At 38.8% G+C, this 19234-nt stretch overlaps 1 protein-coding gene across 1 annotated transcript; it reads left to right on the top strand.

Annotated features, from left to right (window-relative positions):
- Window positions 1-5547: 5547 nt before the first annotated feature.
- GJA1 (gap junction protein alpha 1) lies at window positions 5548-18584 on the top strand. The gene is made up of 2 exons (XM_061131958.1): window positions 5548-5772; window positions 15683-18584. Exon 2 carries the CDS (start codon window positions 15699-15701, stop codon window positions 16845-16847), a length of 1149 nt encoding a protein of 382 aa, XP_060987941.1. The 5' UTR covers window positions 5548-5772; window positions 15683-15698; the 3' UTR covers window positions 16848-18584.
- Window positions 18585-19234: the final 650 nt, after the last annotated feature.

Below are 19234 nucleotides of genomic sequence, written 5' to 3'. Positions count from 1 at the left end.
CATTTTAACGACTTTGGTAAGTGGTGCTTTAACTAAGCATATAAATATTTTTTTTATTTGAGAATTTTTATCTTGGCTGACTTTTGAAGCAATGTTAAGTCTTTTCTTTTTCTTTGGCATCAATTCAACAACTATGTAGGTTCATACATTTGTTATTATAATTATATGTTTGTTCATGTTCTCGATTGTTTGCAAACATTTTGCACATAAAGAAATCACATGGACTTATAAAATGTTCTCTATGTTCTCCAAATTTCCACTGCATCTACTACAAGGCCAAACATAATATAAACATAGTATAATCATGGCGAATGATTATACTAATAAGATAACTACTTTATTGAATGATTTGCAATTAATTTTTATTCTACTTGTCCTAAAATAAATGTTTATTCTACTCATCCTAAAATATTATAATATTTTCTCATTTGAAAGATAATATTTAGCTGACTTAAATTGTTAGAGCAAACAATTAATTGTCAGTCCATACAAAAGCCACATTGTCTTTTCTAACATAATCAGAACTAACCTATGTGCAAAATCAAGACTTTCAGATCCAAAACCTCCAGCTTTGCTTCTGGTAATATTTTCGTTGTTTGTTTTTTATTTTTTTTAAGTGGGCACACCATTAACAGGGTGTTTAAAAATGCAAGCTCCCTTCATGGTCAACATAGAGAAAAAGAACATGTCCTTTTGGAAAAAAGTCTTAAACAAGTATTATTTTTCTTACCATTATGTGCTTACTTTTTCAAAGTTCAGTTAAAGCAAAGCCAAAGCCTGAAGCTGAATAAAGTTCAACCTGATACTGTTTTTGTCTTTCTTGCATAACTAAAACACCCTCACTAGAATGGTTCTTGAGACAAAATAAATATTTGCTGAATAAATGAATGTAAACATTCACAAATGATCATAAAAATTAGCCAAGCTTAATAAAAAAAAAGGTGAAGAAATTTAAAGTGAAAGAATTAGATGCTGATTTTCACTCTGTACAGAAGGTGGAGCCAAAGACATATTCATCTACTGGCTGGGATTCTTTCCTGTTAAACAAAACAAAACAAATAAGTCTTTTTTTTGACAAATACTTTTTCTGTGTGCAGTCTCACAGTAGAATTGACTTGGAAACAATTGTAGGCTACAGAATAAGTTCAGATTTTACCCAGGTAGAGATAGTCTTTTATCTGTAAATCACTCACACGGATGATAGATAACTAAATGGTAACCAAGTTTCAGGTAAGTGAATATTCTGAAGTACATTATCAGACCCCAGAAATATTTATATATTGAAAAAGGATGCTAGCACAAGTCAGTAAAATGCTGGGAAATCTACACTATTCCAAGGGAAATATGATTGACCAACTGTCACTTTAAGAACACATTTTCTAGCTAGTTTTATCAGTTTAGGTAGAGTATTTCTGAATATACATACTTTTGAGGTTGCAAATTAACTTTTCCCTTTCAGTTCAATAAATGTTAGATAAAATGGAAATTTGGTGCCTGGATAGAATTACTGATGTTAATGAAAGGAAACCCATAAGACAATGCTATCTTAATCCAATACAAAATCATCCCAGACCATCCCTCCCCCCCCCCCCCCCCGCTGCCCCCGCCCCTCGGCAAACCCCGGTTTTAGATAATCTTTTTATTCTTCTAAAGATGACTTTGTATTCCTGCAGAGGTACTGCAAACTTCAACTCTGATCAATCTGTTCTATTCTGAGTCAGCTGATAACCTCACCTACTTTATTTGAGAAGTTACCTTCAAACTCTAGCTTCCTAAAGCACATACTCTCCACTTTAAAACTTTTTTTTTCCCTTTATGGTCTGCATTCACTCTCGATTTAAAGAAGTAATTGCCTTTTTCAAGCAGTCCCTGGTAGCTCAGTCGGTAAAGGATCTGCCTGCAATGCAGGAGACCAGGGTTTGATCCCCTGGAGAAGGAAATGGCAACCCACACCAGTACTCTTGCCTGGAGAATTCCATGGACAGAGGAGCCTGGCAGGCTACAGTCCATGAGGTCACAAGGGTTGGACATGACTTAGCAACTAAACCCATTCCCTTTGCAAAATTAAGGCTCCCCCAAGTACCAGGGTGATATTTTCCTTACAAATAAGCCCACTTTCCTTTACCTGATTCCACCTTGCCTCTTCTTTCATTCTTTTTCTTTGTCTTATTAAATGAGGAAATCCACTGAGTCTGTGTGTGTGCTCTTTTTGGTCGACTGCCTATACCCTACCTATCTCTTAGTTATATTACCCGTACCTGTGGTTTCAAATATCAATTCTATGAATATAATCCCAAATCTTACAACAATTTTAACCTGAACTTCACAACCCATGTTTTAAACTGCCAGTCAGGTATCTTCACCAAGATGTTTCAGTTCTTCGAACTAAATTTTCCAAACTGAAATCATTAAATCTCTTTCAGCAAATCAGTTCTTCCTACCAACTTACTTTTTTGTGTTAGTAATATTTTCCCAATCAAAACTCCAAAATGAGTTTTCACATTTCTCTCCCTTGTCCTCCCCATTCAATCTGTCATCAAGTTCTAGGGCTAGAAAGTACTTTCTAGAGTACTTTCTGGTCCTTTTTTACTCCTAGTCCCCTAATTCAGGTTCCTCAGGTTCTTACAACTCACTCCTGTACTATTACAATATTCTCCTTACTAGTCTTCAATCTATGGCCATCAGTTGTTTTTTAATGTTCATGCTACTCATTGAAGTGGGAGAGTTGGTGTGAGATAAGCACTTAAAAGCCTTAAAAATTAATCCATTCATCTCTTAACATTTCAAAAATTGCTATTTCGAAACAATGGTAAAAATTTAAAAAATGCAGTTGGTTTTCACATTAAGAAATACTTCTCAGGATTCTAAAAAATAGTGTGCTCATCATTGTGCAACATGGATAAAACAAGAATCCACTGTGGATTCTGGCTCATTGTGGTGCCTAAAGAACTCTGCTGATGACAGAATTCTCAAAGACATTGAGAATGCCTCTCATCCCTCATAAGGCAGCAGAGCCAGCAAATCAGGCCACATCCATTTCTTCTGCATTGACAAGGCAGGAAAATCAGAGAATATATAGTTCTGTAAAGCCAGTATTTATATTAATGAAATGGTATTTCTGAGAATTTGAGGAAAACATGTTTAAAAAAATTATCCACAATTTTTGCAAAAGATGCCAATGGAGATAAACGTCTAAGGTCAGATAAATGGGATACTTTATAGAAAACATATTATCGGTCAAAATATAACTTACCAGCACTGCTACACTATGAAATATAATAGGAATTGCTACTAGACATTTGGAGAAGCTTCCAGGTGACCATGAAAGATAACTGTGGTCAAGGTTCTAACAGAGAAGCCATTCAGTGGCCTAGCTCTTCCTGAATACTATTACTCATAGGATCAAATCTTGGTGGTATTATTTCAAAAGAAGAGAGGATCACAGAGGATGTCTTCTTCTCTTTTATGAATGATTTTTGTGGAAATCACTCCAGAAATAAAAGATACAATACAGCCCATATGTTAAGAGAACTTATTTAATTACTGGCTAACGCTATAGCTAATCTCTTGGGCTTAGAAAACAGTTCAAGTGATTCTCATGAATAACTTAATTTGGTATAAAGAGGTTCTTTCTTTCTCTGCAGTTGGTCACATAAGCAATAGACTGAAAAGAAAAGGAACCAAAACACTTAGATAACAATATCCTTTTATACATCTAACAAAACAGAATTGGAAACAGACACAATTTTTCATTAAAAAAAAAAAAAACCCTGCTGTAAAATAGCCAATTGCAACTTTTCTATAATGTAACTAATTCTGAATTAGCATTTTAGGAAATTTTAAAACATAAAGTGGATGATTTCAGTAATAACTGGACTTGATAAGTCCTCTTACAAAAATAAGCTAAATAGTTACATAAATTAAAAGAAGCACAGATTTCTTCTCTTTTTTTTAAGAGGGAGGGAAAGCATATTTTCTTAAAATAAAGAGAGTAAATCATATTTTCATGAATGTGTTCTGAATCAAGGGAAGTAATTTTTAGTTAGGACAAAACAGACTCATTTGAAAGAAAGGACAATATAAATATAAGACTGAAGCAATAGTCATGGACTACTGATCTCGAAGACCTGAAAATCAGATTATTATTTCTACTTCTTTGTTCCCTTTATTTAACATAAAGAAAAATGTACCCTTAGAAATAGCATAGTCAGCAAATAAGAGCAAACTTGTGTCTTAATACTACAACATTTCAGAAGGTGTTTTAGTAACACCTATTAAGGTGTCTTATTTTAATGAAATGAAATTTAGGGGAGGGTATCTATCAGAAAAGACTTGTGATCATCTTCTATTCTGATATTTGTACTAGTGACAAAAGAGTAAAGAGTATTAAAGCTGGATCAGCTTGCTTTGTTTCCAGAAAATAATGGCCAATAATTTCCAGAGAATTCCCTGCCCAGTCTCAGGAGCATCAGTGAAGCCAGTTTATGGGAAGTGTCCTACCGCAGCCTTCTAGCATGGCATCTGGAGAGTCCTCAAAGAATCTACCCACTCTGAGGCCACATGACTCAGGCTATTATAAATCCTAAGCCAGAGGGCTGAAGAGGGAGGACCGTGGAAGTGGTGGGAAAGCACATAAAAACTCTATGTGGAGCTCTGCTGTCATCACGCAGAGAACTATCCAGTGGGTTTTAAAAAAGGCAGATGGTCTCAAGAAAAGTTGAAAGTTTCGGGACCAACTCAATGTCAACTTAACATGTGTGTATTTCACAAAAAATAACCTGCCATCTCACTACAAAAGAGATTTCATTTTTTGTGAGTTGGCACAAATGGGGCTGAGAGAGTATAAATTTTCAGTTCCCTGGAAATCTGGTAGAGGTCAGCTATCTAGATCTTCATAGTCAAAATGTATTACATATAAAGTAGTTATATCTAACGTTTTATAAAACGTTAAACTGCAGAAAACAATAAAATTCAAAGCTGTCAAGAGGCTGGAGGGCGGATTTGGGATGGGTATATGAGCATGAAATGTTCCTTTTTGAAATTTCTCTCCCATCACCATTTCCTTTGTTCATTGTCCCTACTTAAACTAAGAAGAAAGGAATTCGCTCGTGAAAGTACTCACTCACACCCACCCAACCTTTAACTTCACACACCTTTGTCCAGTAGGAAGCAAAGTTTGCCCTGGCTCTATTCTTTTCCACCACTTTAACTTACTACAGCATACATACATTACAGGAAGTAAAATTTGAGAAAAGGGTGTATGATTCTAAAACACACTACTTTTATTATTATTTTTTTTAATCCCCGAACTTTTGGTGAGAAAAGCACTAACTGAAACCCATAATTGCATCTGTAAGCAGTGACTTAAGAAGTGGCACTCACGTCTCTATTGCTACTTCGTCTCGTCAGCACATTTCCAGCACAACTTTGTCTGGACCTCCTTCCCCCCACCCGGCCACGTTCTCCGGCCGGCTCTCCACCCCCTGCCCGCCTTTCCTCTTCTCCTCCCCTTTCTTCTAGCCCCTCCTCCCTGTTGAGTCCGTGGCTTGAAACTTTTAAAAGCTCTGTGCTCCAAGTAAGAAAAAAGCTTTTACGAGGTATCAGCACTTTTCTTTCATTAGGGGGAAGGAGTGAGGGAAGTGCTAAAGAGCAGCAGACTTTTAAACTTTAAATAGACAGGTCTGAGTGCCTGGGCTTGCTTTTTCATCTTACTTCATCCTCTGAGGAGTTCAATCACTTGGCTTGCCTACTTCACTTCTTTTAAGAGAAAGAGTAAGTTTTTAAAAGAACTTTACCTAACCGTGTCTTTTTCTAGCAGTAAAACTTTTCTAAAGTTTGTAAATGTGTTAAATGTAGCTTTCATATGACACAATAAAGGGAATGATGAACTTGAAAATGTCTGTTAGTTTTAAAGTTAAAATTAAACTTACGGTATTTACTTTTTGACTGCTGAAAAGTTTTTCTTTTAATAATGCAACAGGTAAATAAGATTCAGATCTATCTGATGAGAATAAAGAACTAATTTACTGGATATTTCGTTTTCCATTTTAGACTATAATTTTACTTTTGGGGGTGATCAGTAACAGTCTAGGTGCTTTGTAATTTCTAGGGGGGGGGGGGCGAGGTTAGGGGCCTAGGTTGGGGGTTTGACTGACAACAATACAAAAATCAAAGTGCAAATTTGCTTAGCGTGCTTGATATAGAATTCTACGCTTTGTGCTTTTTCATATGGAAATCTTGATTGATGTTCTATAGCCTTGCAAAGCAAACTTCTTAACAAAGTGCTTTGTTAAGATCCTGCGGTTACTTGACTTCCACGTGGTTCCTTCCTAGAATTTTACCCAGTAAACAAAAGGTATAAAAATCAGAGTTGTGATATTGAGGTTCTTAAAGCCACAGTAAAGGGTTACTTTATGTTAGCTGCACTATGGAAAAATCTTGAGACTCGCAAGAGAGCCACCACTGGCTCGACCACGCTGGCAGTTCAGGAGGTGAAATCCCTTGAATGGGTGATGGTCACTTACAAAGCATGAACAGAGGGAGAACAGAAATCTAGACAAGAGTGTATGCTTGGGTGCTTTCCTAAAGGTCTCGTAAGGCAGGGGCTCCTAGAAAGAATAGGAATCGAAATTTCTTAAAACAGCCCCTTGGAGGGAGCTCCCCCCACCCCACGCCACCCCACCTTCCACTTGTCCGAACCTGTAACAAACTTCAGACCTCTGGGGCAACTTTTTTGAGTCGCTGAGTGCTGCCAGTAGGCAAAGATAACGCGGATTTGTTATTTAAAAGGGTTCAATGTCTCACATGCTCTTATGGGTAACACACCTTCTGTTAGCTAGAAATACAACCTTGCGTTTTCGTGTCCGTTAGGGGTTTTGTCTGATCTAACTCCACAGACTATTTAGTTTAAATTTCTGATGTGACTCTGCAGTTTGAAGTATTTGCACCCTAGAAGGTTGAAAAGCAAAGAAAAATGAAAGCTTTGCGGAAGGAGGACGGGGGCCTGGGGCCCGGCGGGCGCGGGGTGCCTCCTGCCATCTTAGCATCCGCCCGGCTCGCCCGGGGCTCCTGCGCCGTCTGAGCCTTGGCGACTTGGAAAGGTTTGCTCAGAGGAGTTCTTCCGATCCTCTCTAGTCTAACTCGGCGCAGGTCCGAGTTCCGCCACTGCGAAGGAAGAGGGAGGGGGAGAGCGGCAGGGGGCGGCCGGGGGGTGGGGGGGAGCGAGACGGACTGTGCCAAATAGTAAAAAGATGAGCAAATGATTAATTGAATTAACTGTATCAATCTAATTTCCCTTCCAACACCCCCTCCCGCAGTGTCCTTTTTTTTTTTTTTTTTTTCTTTTGAACTTGCTGAATCCTACTGTATAAACCGTAAGGAAACCTGAGTGCCTTGGGAATTACCTACCGTACCTAAATGGCACTTCTAACTCTTCTGTAAGTTCTCGAAACTTCTCAGGAATGGGGGTGGAGTGGGGACAGCGGAGGAAGCCCCATCATGAAATGAGTAAAGCGCTAATGACGTGTCCAGAGGCAAATCCGTTCCAGAATTCGGGAACTCAAATCTTCCTCGGTTCCTAGCAGCGGCTCGCCCACCCTATCCGTTTGGCTAGTCATCCAAATATTTACAGAGCATCTCTGATAAAGCTTATCAAAAGTTCTCCTTAAACCAACCTCATCCTCACCCTAGGGCGTGCCTATTTTTCTCTCTAGGGGTACAAAGTGGGGTTGGGAAGAGGAGAGCTATATAAACTGTTGGAAAAACAGACATGGCTTTACTTGGAGGTGGGTTTAATTTCTTTTGCTTCCCAAACCAAGTTGGTAATGAAAAGATGCTTAATTTCCCCCTCTGAAAACTGGACACATATGAAGTTAGTCTAAAATTCCTTGGGCACTTTGAAGAATAGATTATGAAAAAAATTTTAAAGGCCTAACTTGTCCAGGAATTGCTGAGAATAAAAGCCTCTAGTAATGCAGAGATCTCATTAAATTAACTACATCTCAAAGAATGAAAAAATTCAGGGAAAAAAACACTTCATGGAAAAGAGTAATTAATTCCTCTATGTAGGCCAGGTCGCCTGAAATTTCCCCTGTCCTGGCAACGTGTGTCTGTGGTGCCTTTTAGTTTCCAAAGTCAGTACAGTTTTCACCTGTCCTTTGCCTGCAAAATGCAGTGATCCTACTGCAGTAGCTTTGATCCTACCATGTTCCATATTTTTCTGCTACCTTTTATAGTCGATCACTGCTGCCCTATCCACTCAGTTCCTGGCCTTTTACAGTGTAGTTCTTACATTGCTCACCCCTCCTGAAAACACAGTATCAAAGCAAGCATCTGAAAGGGTGTGTTTTCACATATTGAGAGTTGTTTTGTTACTTAGATGTCTTCCATTCCTACCTAGAGGAGAATGGGAACTCACAATGAAGTGCATTCCTTCGTTTCTCTGGTGATGTCCAGAGATGCAGCTGGGTATGAGCCTCAACGCCTCTAAATATATGATACCCGAGGGAAGGGAATGATAGGAAAGTCACCAGTGATTAATACCTCCTACTCCACCTTTCCGGTTCTGACTTCCCTTCAAGATTCTCAGTTGTTGAGATTGTTGAAGCGTATTTACACACGTTAGTTCAGTTCTGGAGAGACAAGTTATTATCTAGTGTTTACCATTAATGCCAGTATTCAATATAGATAAGTCAGGTTTCAAAAAAAATCCCTCAGTGGGAGTTCTCCCACCCCCCACCCGCTTCAGATAACCACCTAAATTCTCTACTTTGTCTCCACATTGCCTGTCTAGGTTCACCATTTGCCTGTGTATGTACATACTGTCTTTTGCCAAAGGTAAAACACAGACCATGCTAAGCCATTTATATAGAAGTTTTATGTATATAAATTTTTCCATAAGAGTTTCTTAATTTTCGGTAACCTTCACATCCAAGTTTTCCTAGCTGTCTAAATACTTTCTTTAAGGTATGTGTTTTGGGACTTCCCTGGTGGTCCAGTGGTGAAAATGCCTCTCTTCCCCTGCAGGCGGTGCAAGTTCAATCCCTGGTGGGGGAACTAAGATCCCTCATGCCACGTGGCACTGTCAAAAAAAGAAAGTGTTTTATGGGATGTCTAAAATTCACAGTAATGTAGAAAATACGTAGTGTTTTTATTTTAGCAATTTCTGTAAGGCAGATGCATTCTCTAGTGTATGACTTTTTCCATGATTTAGAGAAGATGTCTCCAAATAGAAACACAAAGACAGGCAGACCTTTCTCATGGTCTTTTCTCTCCAATAATTGATAAAGGGTAAATTTGTTTCAGTCTCTTTGAGGTTGCTATTGTACTCATTTCAGGAGCTTTTGGTTACCATTAGGAAAATGTTAATCACTTCTTAGTTATTATTTTGCTAAAGGAAAGAATACTAAAGTTAGAAAATAAAAGGGCTATAGCTATATCTAAAACTCATTTAAAGAGGAATGAAACTTTTTTGAGCTTTTACTAAGAGCTTCATGTTCATGAGTTACTCATTCAGTGTTCATTGAGGAAAGAAGATTTAATCCACTTGTGAGGGCTTCACCTCCATCCGATGGCATTCTAAGAACACAGCTTTTAGCCCACAGCTCTGACTTAGGCTCTTTCTTCTATCACCATGAGTGACCATGAGAAACTTCTGCTAGTGGGGAGTTGAGTGATAGCTGTTGGACTAGGGAGAGGAAAATCTATTTTGTAGGTGTCATCGTCTCTTTGGATGGAGTTCCTCACTCCTCAACTCCCATCTCATGTCACTGTTCTGTGGAGGCTGATATAGATTGACTATGTGATGAAAAAAGGTGAGAGCCAAGGCAAAAAGGCACATGTGTTCCCCACCCCACCCGAGGAAATGTAGCGGTATTTCATTCTTTACAAAAGAATCTAAGGCTAATCATGGAGCCATGGGCAGAATTTTAAATAGAATAGATGTTTACACGAAATAGGTTTGATACACCACGGCTTCCCTGGTGGCTCAGACTGTAAAAAAATCTGCCTGCAATGCAGGAGAACTGCGTCTGATCCCTGGGTCGGAAAGGTTCCCCTGGCAAAGGGAGTGGCTAACAGCTCCAGTATTCTTGCCTGGAGAATTCCATGGACAAGAGGAACCCGGAGGGCTACAGTCTATGGGGTTGCAAAGAGTTGGACGTGAACAACTAGCACACCTCAGATTTAGGCTGACTCCCCACATATAAGGAAGCAAAGGTTGTTTATTATCTGATGAATATATATTTTTCGTAGTACCTGATTCAAATCACTGAACTGCCTAACACACCCTCAACCTGTGTAGAGATGTTACATTAACTGGGATTGATACCAGCTGTTACTCTTCTGCTAAGAGCCCCAATCTTTCCCCAAGATGTATCATTCTTGAAATAAACACAAGTTTTAACAGGTTATCTCTTGCACTGCAAGACACCGTGGGATCTCTCTCGGCAACAGTTGAACTGTGTAGTCCAGTCAGAATTAAAATCCTGCGGAATTGGACAAAAACACAAGTTTTTTGTTGTCTCTTTGAAAGCTTGACCTGTAAAACAGCATAATAGTGAAACTGCATAAATATCTATGATACCTGATACATTTTGCAAGAATTCCAAATCACTATGATCTTGTCTAATAAATTCAAGACCCTGTTTAACAAATTCTTTGTTAAAGAGCCTGCTTTCTTAATTTAATCATATTACTTGCTCAGGAATCATTTAAAATATATTGCTTCAACAGACAGTTCTCTGTTACAGCAATTATCACTTGAAAATTGAATAGTTTTTGTCATATGAGATACTGACAATACTTTTTTTAACTGTGTGTGTCCCTTTTTAATTAATTTGAAACGTCAGAAGTTTGGGATAGGTAACTGTAATTAAGAGAGTCCCAAGGAGGTAGTAAACAAACAAACAAAACTGGTGAAACCTGGTGACTTTTTTGTTACAGGCCCCTTTTAATTCACTCAATAGATGTTCGGTATCTCTCAACTCTCTTAAGCACTGGAGATGCAGCAGTGGACACAAGAAACTCCCATATAGAATTCACATTCTAGTTGAGAAAAGCAGATATAAGTCCTTGTCATGGAGGCAGACAAACAATAAACAGATAAATATATATAATATGTCAAGTAGAGCTAAAGACCATTAAAAAACAAAAAAAGAACAGGGGGAGTAGCCAGTGACAGGCCTGGAGTACTGGCTGAAGAGGCGAGACCAGAATGAGCCATGGGGATGGGACAGAGTTGATCAAGGCAGATCAGCTTGTTTGTTTTTTCCAGGTTGTTTGAGGGGAGTAGATTGGCAAGCAGGGTAACAGGCTCTCGATGTGTAACCTGAAGAGAGGTGACGTGTAACCTGGTGATGGTTGAGAGAAGGCTAAGAGCTGGGGTGGTGGTGAGACTCCCAATCTGTTTTGGGGGGAAGACAAAGCCTATAGCATTTGCTGACAGATTGAACATGGGTTGTGTTAATTGAATGTGGGTGTGAATACTACCCAAAGCACATCTAGCTGTTGTAATTATAGAGGAATGGTCACAACTGAGCCCACTCAAAGTCATTCACCACAGGGGAGAGGGGGTTCTTACAAAAGTTAAAGAAAAACATTAGAATTTACTGTTCAGTTTTGAAGTTTGTAATTTGGAGGAGGGGGCCCTCCTCCATCATGGCAAGCTGGCATGCCAGATCCTAGTTGCCCAACCAGGAATGGAACCCTTGGCCCCTGCTTCAGTGGAAGCACCAGGGAAGTCCCAAGAGGCTTATAATTTTTGGCTTAGGATATTAGAAACACATGACACTTCCTCCTCCCTGATTCCTGCCCCCCCCCAACCCAAATCCATTGAATGATTTTATCAGGAAACAATCCTGTTTATTATATTTCACTCACTCAACTGGTTACAGTATCTCTTCTTAGGAAAAATCTTTAAAATTGAAAGTAAAATGTATTCTAATTCTCCTAATCATTATTAGGACATTAATGACATAGTATCTTGATTATAGCTTTGGCACAGTGATATGTTACTATGTCTCTGAAAACAGGGACAGTCAAAAGTAAAATTGAAGGTTTATTTTCCATTTTGAATGAAGTATTTGAGGCTTTGTGTTCACGGGGAGCAGCCAATGGAGGTAGAGGGTCAGGGGCTGTAGAGTAACAGGTAAGCTCTGTTCCCAGGTGCCCAGAGAGTTCTGCTCCTCACACTGAACCCTTCCCACACTGCAGAGTCCAAAAGGTGCTTGGGCAGGTCACCCTTAGGGTGACTGAGGTTTTGGCTTCTAGTCTAGAGGGCCGTGAAGAGCCATGAAAAATGTGATCTAACATGGTACGTAGAGGACATGGTCCAACTGCTGTCAAGCATTTGCTTCTAACGAGAACTTTGTACAGCTTCTTAACCTAGACCTTAATCTATATATAAACTTCCACCTTGGGAACATAGCAGTGAAGAAATGAGTATACAGGATATATGCTCAACTGCCGTGATTTTCTAAAGTATCAAATGAGTATACTTATCTCATACTGTTGAATGTAAGGTATATAGTCTGTAAATCAATGCTAGGGGATTCTGTAAACATAATCATGACTGCTTCTTTTTTTTTTCATGACTGCTTATAAAAAGGCATTAATTTTTCAACTATGACTTGGAAAAATTAAACCAATAATGGGGATGAGGGGATAAACAGTTAGTAGAATTTCTAATTCACAGCAAAGTGAATAAGTACCAAAAAGGTTCTGTTACCTCTCTTTGAAAATCAGAAGCATTATAAGCCATCACATTAACCACTATCTGACAGTCTCTAAGATAGTGCTAATAACAGGTATCTACATGTTACAGGATACAAGTTGTCCAACTGGATAATTCATATCAACAGATGAAAGAGTGTAACTCACTTAATTAATGTAAATGACAACTGTATGGCTCCTTAAATAAAAGACAACTTTGCTACTACTTGAAGAGCTGCCCAGTAACCACTTCACACACTGGTGGCAGTATAGGTTATTTTTGTGGAATCTCAGAACTATATGGTAGTCAGGTTTTATTTTCCATAGAGTATGTAAAGAAACTTAGTAATTATTTGCCACAAGCATCAGTATATTTTGTTTGAAATAGTAATGAAACATTGACTAAAAATAACTTCTCATTATGCCTGAAACACTTTTTATTTTTTCTTGAGCTCAATCGTGTGAATGTGTTGAGATTGTGCAGTTTATCATTTTATACTTGATTGTTTTTGTTGTTCATCTTCCCTACCCTCCACAACTGGAGTATTGAGCAAAAGCAGATGACACTGGCAAAATAGTGAAATTCTCTACAAACAGAATCAGGGCCAGTTTACACATCATCACATCGAAACTGTCTATTGATAGAGCTCCAAAAATTCTGCTGTATTTGTTTGACCCTCACGGACTGTATTTCTTCATTCCCAGTGCAGTGTCTTCTGCTAAATTGTAGGTTTTTTTCTTTTACCTTCTCTCACATCAAACTGTCTGTCAAAGCTAAATTACTCCCTCTCACTTCAAGCCTTTCCCTGGCTATTTAACTCTTTGTCAATCCTACAAGCCTTTTTTCTTGCTTAACTGCTCATTCCATACATCAATTTCACTGTCACTTCACCATCTAAAATGGCCCTTCCTAGTGGGGAAGCTCCTTTTCTTTATGACCACTGACAGAAGGGCGTTATTTCCTATAACCTGCCCACTCATCTCCACTCATTACACCCCCCACCTCCCCAGTCAGTCTTTGGCACCAGTCTCTGGATTGTCATAAAAAAATACACACTGACTGCTAATTTAGATAGCTAATAAGAGTTTCACTTTATGGATCAGCCATCTCCTCTTTGTTCCATCCAGGAAATCCCAGGCCAGGTTTCCAATTCATTTTTTCTGGCCTTTATAGCCAGGAGGTACAAGCAGCAGACAGAAGTATAATATTGCTTAGTGGGGAAGAAGAGTCCCCTGGATTTCATTTACTTCACATAAGGAGAACAGGCTCACAGTTTAATTCCAGCTGAAAAACTTCTTTTTATTAAGATAGCAAACTTATTTCTAGGAAACCTATTTAATCCTACTTTTAGTTATACTCTTTAAAATTCAGTAAGTTCCTGGGAAGTCTTTGCTTTGCTTGTTTTTAATTATAAAATAATTTTTGACTGTTTCATCCTGTTCTGAACCCTCCAATAACTCTCTGCTGAAAATTAGACTGTATTCTCTATGACTGCCTCATGCAGTATTAATTCATTTCTTCCCAGATTTCAGCCCCTGCTAAGATTGTATATATCAAAGCATGAGAATGTTTCTAACTTTGACTCAGCTTAACTTTAATTTTAAGACCAGTGTTGTGCATTGGAAAGCCTTGGTCTTGGGATTGAAAGTCTTTTTCTGGCCTTACTGATAGGTGAATATTTCCAAAACTTCCCTAGTGGCCCAGATGGTAAAGAACTGCCTGCAGTATAGGAGACCTGGGTCCAATCCCTGAGTTGAGAAGATCCCGTGGAGAAGAGAATGGCTATTGGCTCCAGTATTCTTTCCTGGAGAATTCTATGGACAGAGAAGCCTGGCCAGCTACAGTCCATGAGGTCACAAAGAGTCAGATATGACTGAGTCACTAACACTTTTAAGGACCTCAGTTTTCATCAGTTGAATGGACTACTGGCAATTAAAAGTATAAATTGAACTAATAACTTTGGGGATTCCTGTCATCTGTATACACTTGAGGCTATTTCTCATCCCCAGTAATGGGAAAGTCCTAGGCTTAAGATATCAAGGTAGTGATAGAAAGTTAAGAAGAGTGTGGGGCTGAGGGTTCAAAATCCAGTAAAGGAACTTGAAAGTATACAGCAATCCAAAGATGAAAAACAACCATTTTTACTACAGATAACAGATTACTTTTTATTTCGCAGGCCATAATTAGTATTGAGGTCAGTTGAACTCTTACTTGAAATGTGATGTGCATTTAGTATTTGTTTTTCCAAGTAGGTTCCTGCATCTAGGGACACAGTATGTCACGATGGTACCTTTGAGTGCAACATATTTGCCTCTGGGTGGAAGACAGATATCCAAACCATATAAGTCAGTGCTTAAGAAAAAACAGAAGTATAAATAACCACAATATAGAGTATGCACAAAAACACTTGAAATAACAAGGAGAAACATTTCAGTTTACAATTAGGAATAACGTGCTATATGTAATAGTATTGAGGTTAACAGATTATGTACATGTGCAAGGGTATGGGAGTTTTTACCTCAATTCTTAGGTACCCATAGGTTTTGAATATCACACATCAGCATTTTGCTTAGGTAAGCATGCAGATACAGGCCTATCAGGCAAGAAAGATCCTTATTTTTCAGGCAATGAAATAAGCAGAGACATTTAGCACTGACAGCTTCTCAAGCAACAAGGTGAGACAGTGGTTGAGCAAGTAATACCTCTTCACAAGGTTAAGATCTCACTTTACTTGGCACATAGGCTCTGCTGTTTCTAAAACTTAGCATATATCAAGAAAATCTGAGACCTCTTTTCAGGGGAAAATGGAATTATTTGCACTTGTGGGCTATTTTTTTTTGCTTTTGTGTTTGGAAGGATGCTAGAACGATAGGAAATATTTTATAATATTTTGATTGTTGGCTTAAAGAAACTGCATATGAAACTAATAATTTGGATCTGTGATTATTTAGTTGTCCTTTGGTTTCTTTTCAGGCGGTACCCAGGCAACATGGGTGACTGGAGTGCCTTAGGCAAACTCCTTGACAAGGTTCAAGCCTATTCCACCGCTGGAGGGAAGGTGTGGCTGTCCGTCCTTTTCATTTTCCGAATCCTGCTATTGGGGACAGCAGTTGAGTCAGCCTGGGGTGATGAGCAGTCCGCCTTTCGTTGTAACACTCAACAACCTGGTTGTGAAAATGTCTGCTATGACAAATCCTTCCCAATCTCTCATGTGCGCTTCTGGGTCCTGCAGATCATATTTGTGTCTGTTCCCACACTCTTATACCTGGCTCATGTGTTCTATGTGATGCGAAAGGAAGAGAAACTGAACAAGAAAGAGGAGGAACTCAAAGTTGCCCAAACTGATGGTGCCAATGTGGACATGCACTTGAAGCAGATTGAAATTAAGAAGTTCAAGTATGGCATTGAAGAGCATGGCAAAGTGAAGATGCGAGGGGGCTTACTGAGAACCTACATCATCAGCATTCTCTTCAAGTCTGTCTTCGAGGTGGCCTTCTTGCTGATCCAGTGGTACATCTACGGATTCAGCTTGAGTGCTGTTTACACTTGCAAAAGAGATCCCTGCCCGCATCAGGTGGACTGTTTCCTCTCTCGGCCCACGGAGAAAACCATCTTCATCATCTTCATGCTGGTCGTGTCGTTGGTGTCGCTTGCCTTGAACATCATCGAACTCTTCTATGTCTTCTTCAAGGGTGTTAAGGATCGTGTGAAGGGAAAGAGCGATCCTTACCACGCTACCACTGGCCCACTGAGCCCCTCCAAAGACTGTGGATCTCCAAAATATGCTTATTTCAATGGCTGCTCTTCCCCAACCGCTCCTCTCTCGCCCATGTCTCCTCCCGGGTACAAGCTAGTCACCGGAGACAGAAACAATTCTTCTTGCCGCAATTACAACAAACAAGCAAGTGAGCAAAACTGGGCCAATTACAGCGCAGAACAAAATCGAATGGGGCAGGCAGGCAGCACCATCTCTAACTCCCACGCACAGCCTTTTGATTTCCCAGATGACCACCAGAATTCTAAAAAACTTGATGCTGGCCACGAACTACAGCCTCTAGCCATTGTGGACCAGCGGCCTTCCAGCAGAGCCAGCAGTCGCGCCAGCAGCCGACCCCGGCCTGATGACCTGGAGATCTAGGTCCAATTGAGATCCCACTCAGTTGTGGAGAAGAAACAGGTGCTATAAAAAATGCACCTTAGGTGTTCATTTTGTTCCATTGGAGGTGGTACTCAACAGCCTTGTCATGAGGCTTAGAAAACAGGAAGATATTAGAATACCTGGTTCATCGGGGGTGTTAGGGATAGGCGGGTGGAGAGGGAGGGGCTGAGGGAGGTACATGTCGGTATTTAATGTAGTTGATTCAAAAAGCTTAAGTTCTAAGTAAAAGTTGCATTAGGTGATCCATAGGTAAGGCCTTTTTCTTTCCCACACACCCCTAAGAATAGTTCTGTGTATGTGAAAGAGTCAGTGATATTTTTGGCTAAATATTTTTTTGTTCTACCAAGAAACTGAAATAAGTTTGACCAGGAGAAAATACTTTCTGAACATTTAACTTTATCAAGAAAAAGACAGATGATTGTCTTTCTGTCCCTGCTAAAAACATTCCATTGTTAAAATTTGCACTTTGAAGGTAAGCTTTGTAGGCCTGACCCTCCAGGTGTCAATGAACTTGCGCTACTAGATTTTTTCTTCGTGGTATCAGTTAAGAGTTCAGATAAGGCCCACAAAAGAAGACTTTCCATGCAATTGCAAATCTCAGCTGGTTATCTGTACATTCTTTTTTTACATTCACTTGCATATAGTATTACCATCACTTTGCATCATTCCTCAACTACTATTCATATTCGTTTAATGATTTCTGTAAACATTTTAAAAGCAGTTGGGATATCACTTAACATTTTTTGAGTTAGAGTCAGGGAAGCAAGCCATGCTCAATATTTAACAGTCACTTGTCTGTGAATGTGTGTGGAAGAGTGTGTTTTATTTGTCATGTATTGGTACAAACAGATGCAGTATAAACTCACAAACACAGATTTGAAAATAATGCACACATGGTGTTCAAATTTGAACCTTTCTCATGGATTTTGTGGTGTGGGCCAATATGGTGTTTACATTTTATAATTCCTGCTGTGCAAATAAAGCACATTTTTTTTTTCCCTAAAATGTTTTTTCTCCATGTATCCTATTAAGGATGCTGTTTTTTTTTTTTTAATTTAGATTCTTTTTTTTTTCTTTTTTCTTTTTTTTTAGAATATAGCAGTAATGCTATTGCTGAAATGAGTGATTTTCTTTTCCTGAAATATAATCATTGATGCTTGAATGATAGAATTTTAGTACTGTAAACAGGCTTTAGTAATTAATGTGAGAGACTTAGAAGAAATGCTTAGAGTGGACTATTAAGTGTGCCTAAATGAATTTTGCAGTAACTGGTATTCTTGGTTTTGTCCTACTTAATACACATTAATTCAGAACTTGTATTCTATTTTGAGTTTGACAGTCTTTTGGAGTAACCATCAACTTTGATGTTTGCACTAAGATTTTATTTGGAATGCAAGAGAGGTTGAAAGAGGTTTCAGTAATGCACATGTAACTAATTTATTTGAAGTCTATCCTAAAGAAATCTACCAGTTTCTTCAAATGCTTTCTAAAAATTCATCACAGATGATTAGGGAAAATACAAAATATCATACTTTTCTTGTTGCATGTCAGCTACATAAAGAGTTTTGTACAATGAGAAATACTAATTTGTTTGACATTCCATGTTAAACTACTGTCATGTTCAGCTTCATTGCATGTAATGTAGACCTAGTCCATCAATCATGTGTTCTGGAGAGTGTTCTTTATTCAATAAAGTTTTAATTTAGTATAAAGATAGCCTTTCTAGCCCGTGTGATTTTTAAAACTTCTATTGCATCTATTCACAATTATCAAAGACAGTTCCATGGATTAGGAGGATTTGGACAAAAAAGATTCACAAGATTCCAGAATCTTCTTGTGTAAGCCACCAGGGAAGCCCCTTTAAAAGAATAGTTTTTATTGTTAACTAGATTCAGTGCAACATTGATTAACATTTTTGAGTATTTATTCAACAGAGAAGATAAAGGGTAAGAATGATGAATTTCTAATATAAAATTAATGAAAGTGAAAGTCATGTCTGACTCTTTGTGATCCATGGGCTATATTATATAGTCCATGGAATTCTCTAGGCCAGAATACTGGAGTGGGTAGCCTTTCCCTTCTCCAGGGGGTCTTCCCAACCCAGGGATTGAACCCAGGTCTCCCTCATTGCAGGCAGATTCTTTACCAGCTGAGCCACAAGAGAAGCCCAAGAATATTGGAGTGGGTAGCCTATCCTGTCTCCAGTAGATCTTTCCAACCCAGGAATTGAACCAGGGTTTCCTGCGTTGCAGGCAGATTCTTTACTGAGCTATCAGGGAAGCCCCCCAAAATTAATGAGATGTGTTTAAAGTAAGATAATAGTAATTTAGTAGGTCTATATATGACAGAAGTAAGACTAGAAAGAG

Source organism: Dama dama, chromosome 28 (assembly GCF_033118175.1).
Source record: "Dama dama isolate Ldn47 chromosome 28, ASM3311817v1, whole genome shotgun sequence".
Classification (NCBI taxonomy): domain Eukaryota; kingdom Metazoa; phylum Chordata; class Mammalia; order Artiodactyla; family Cervidae; genus Dama; species Dama dama.
This window is presented reverse-complemented; position numbering and strand designations above follow the sequence as displayed.

Excerpts from the sequence above, each read along its gene's own strand:
- GJA1 (XM_061131958.1), top strand. The coding sequence starts at position 15,699 with ATGGGTGACTGGAGTGCCTTAGGCAAACTCCTTGACAAGGTTCAAGCC.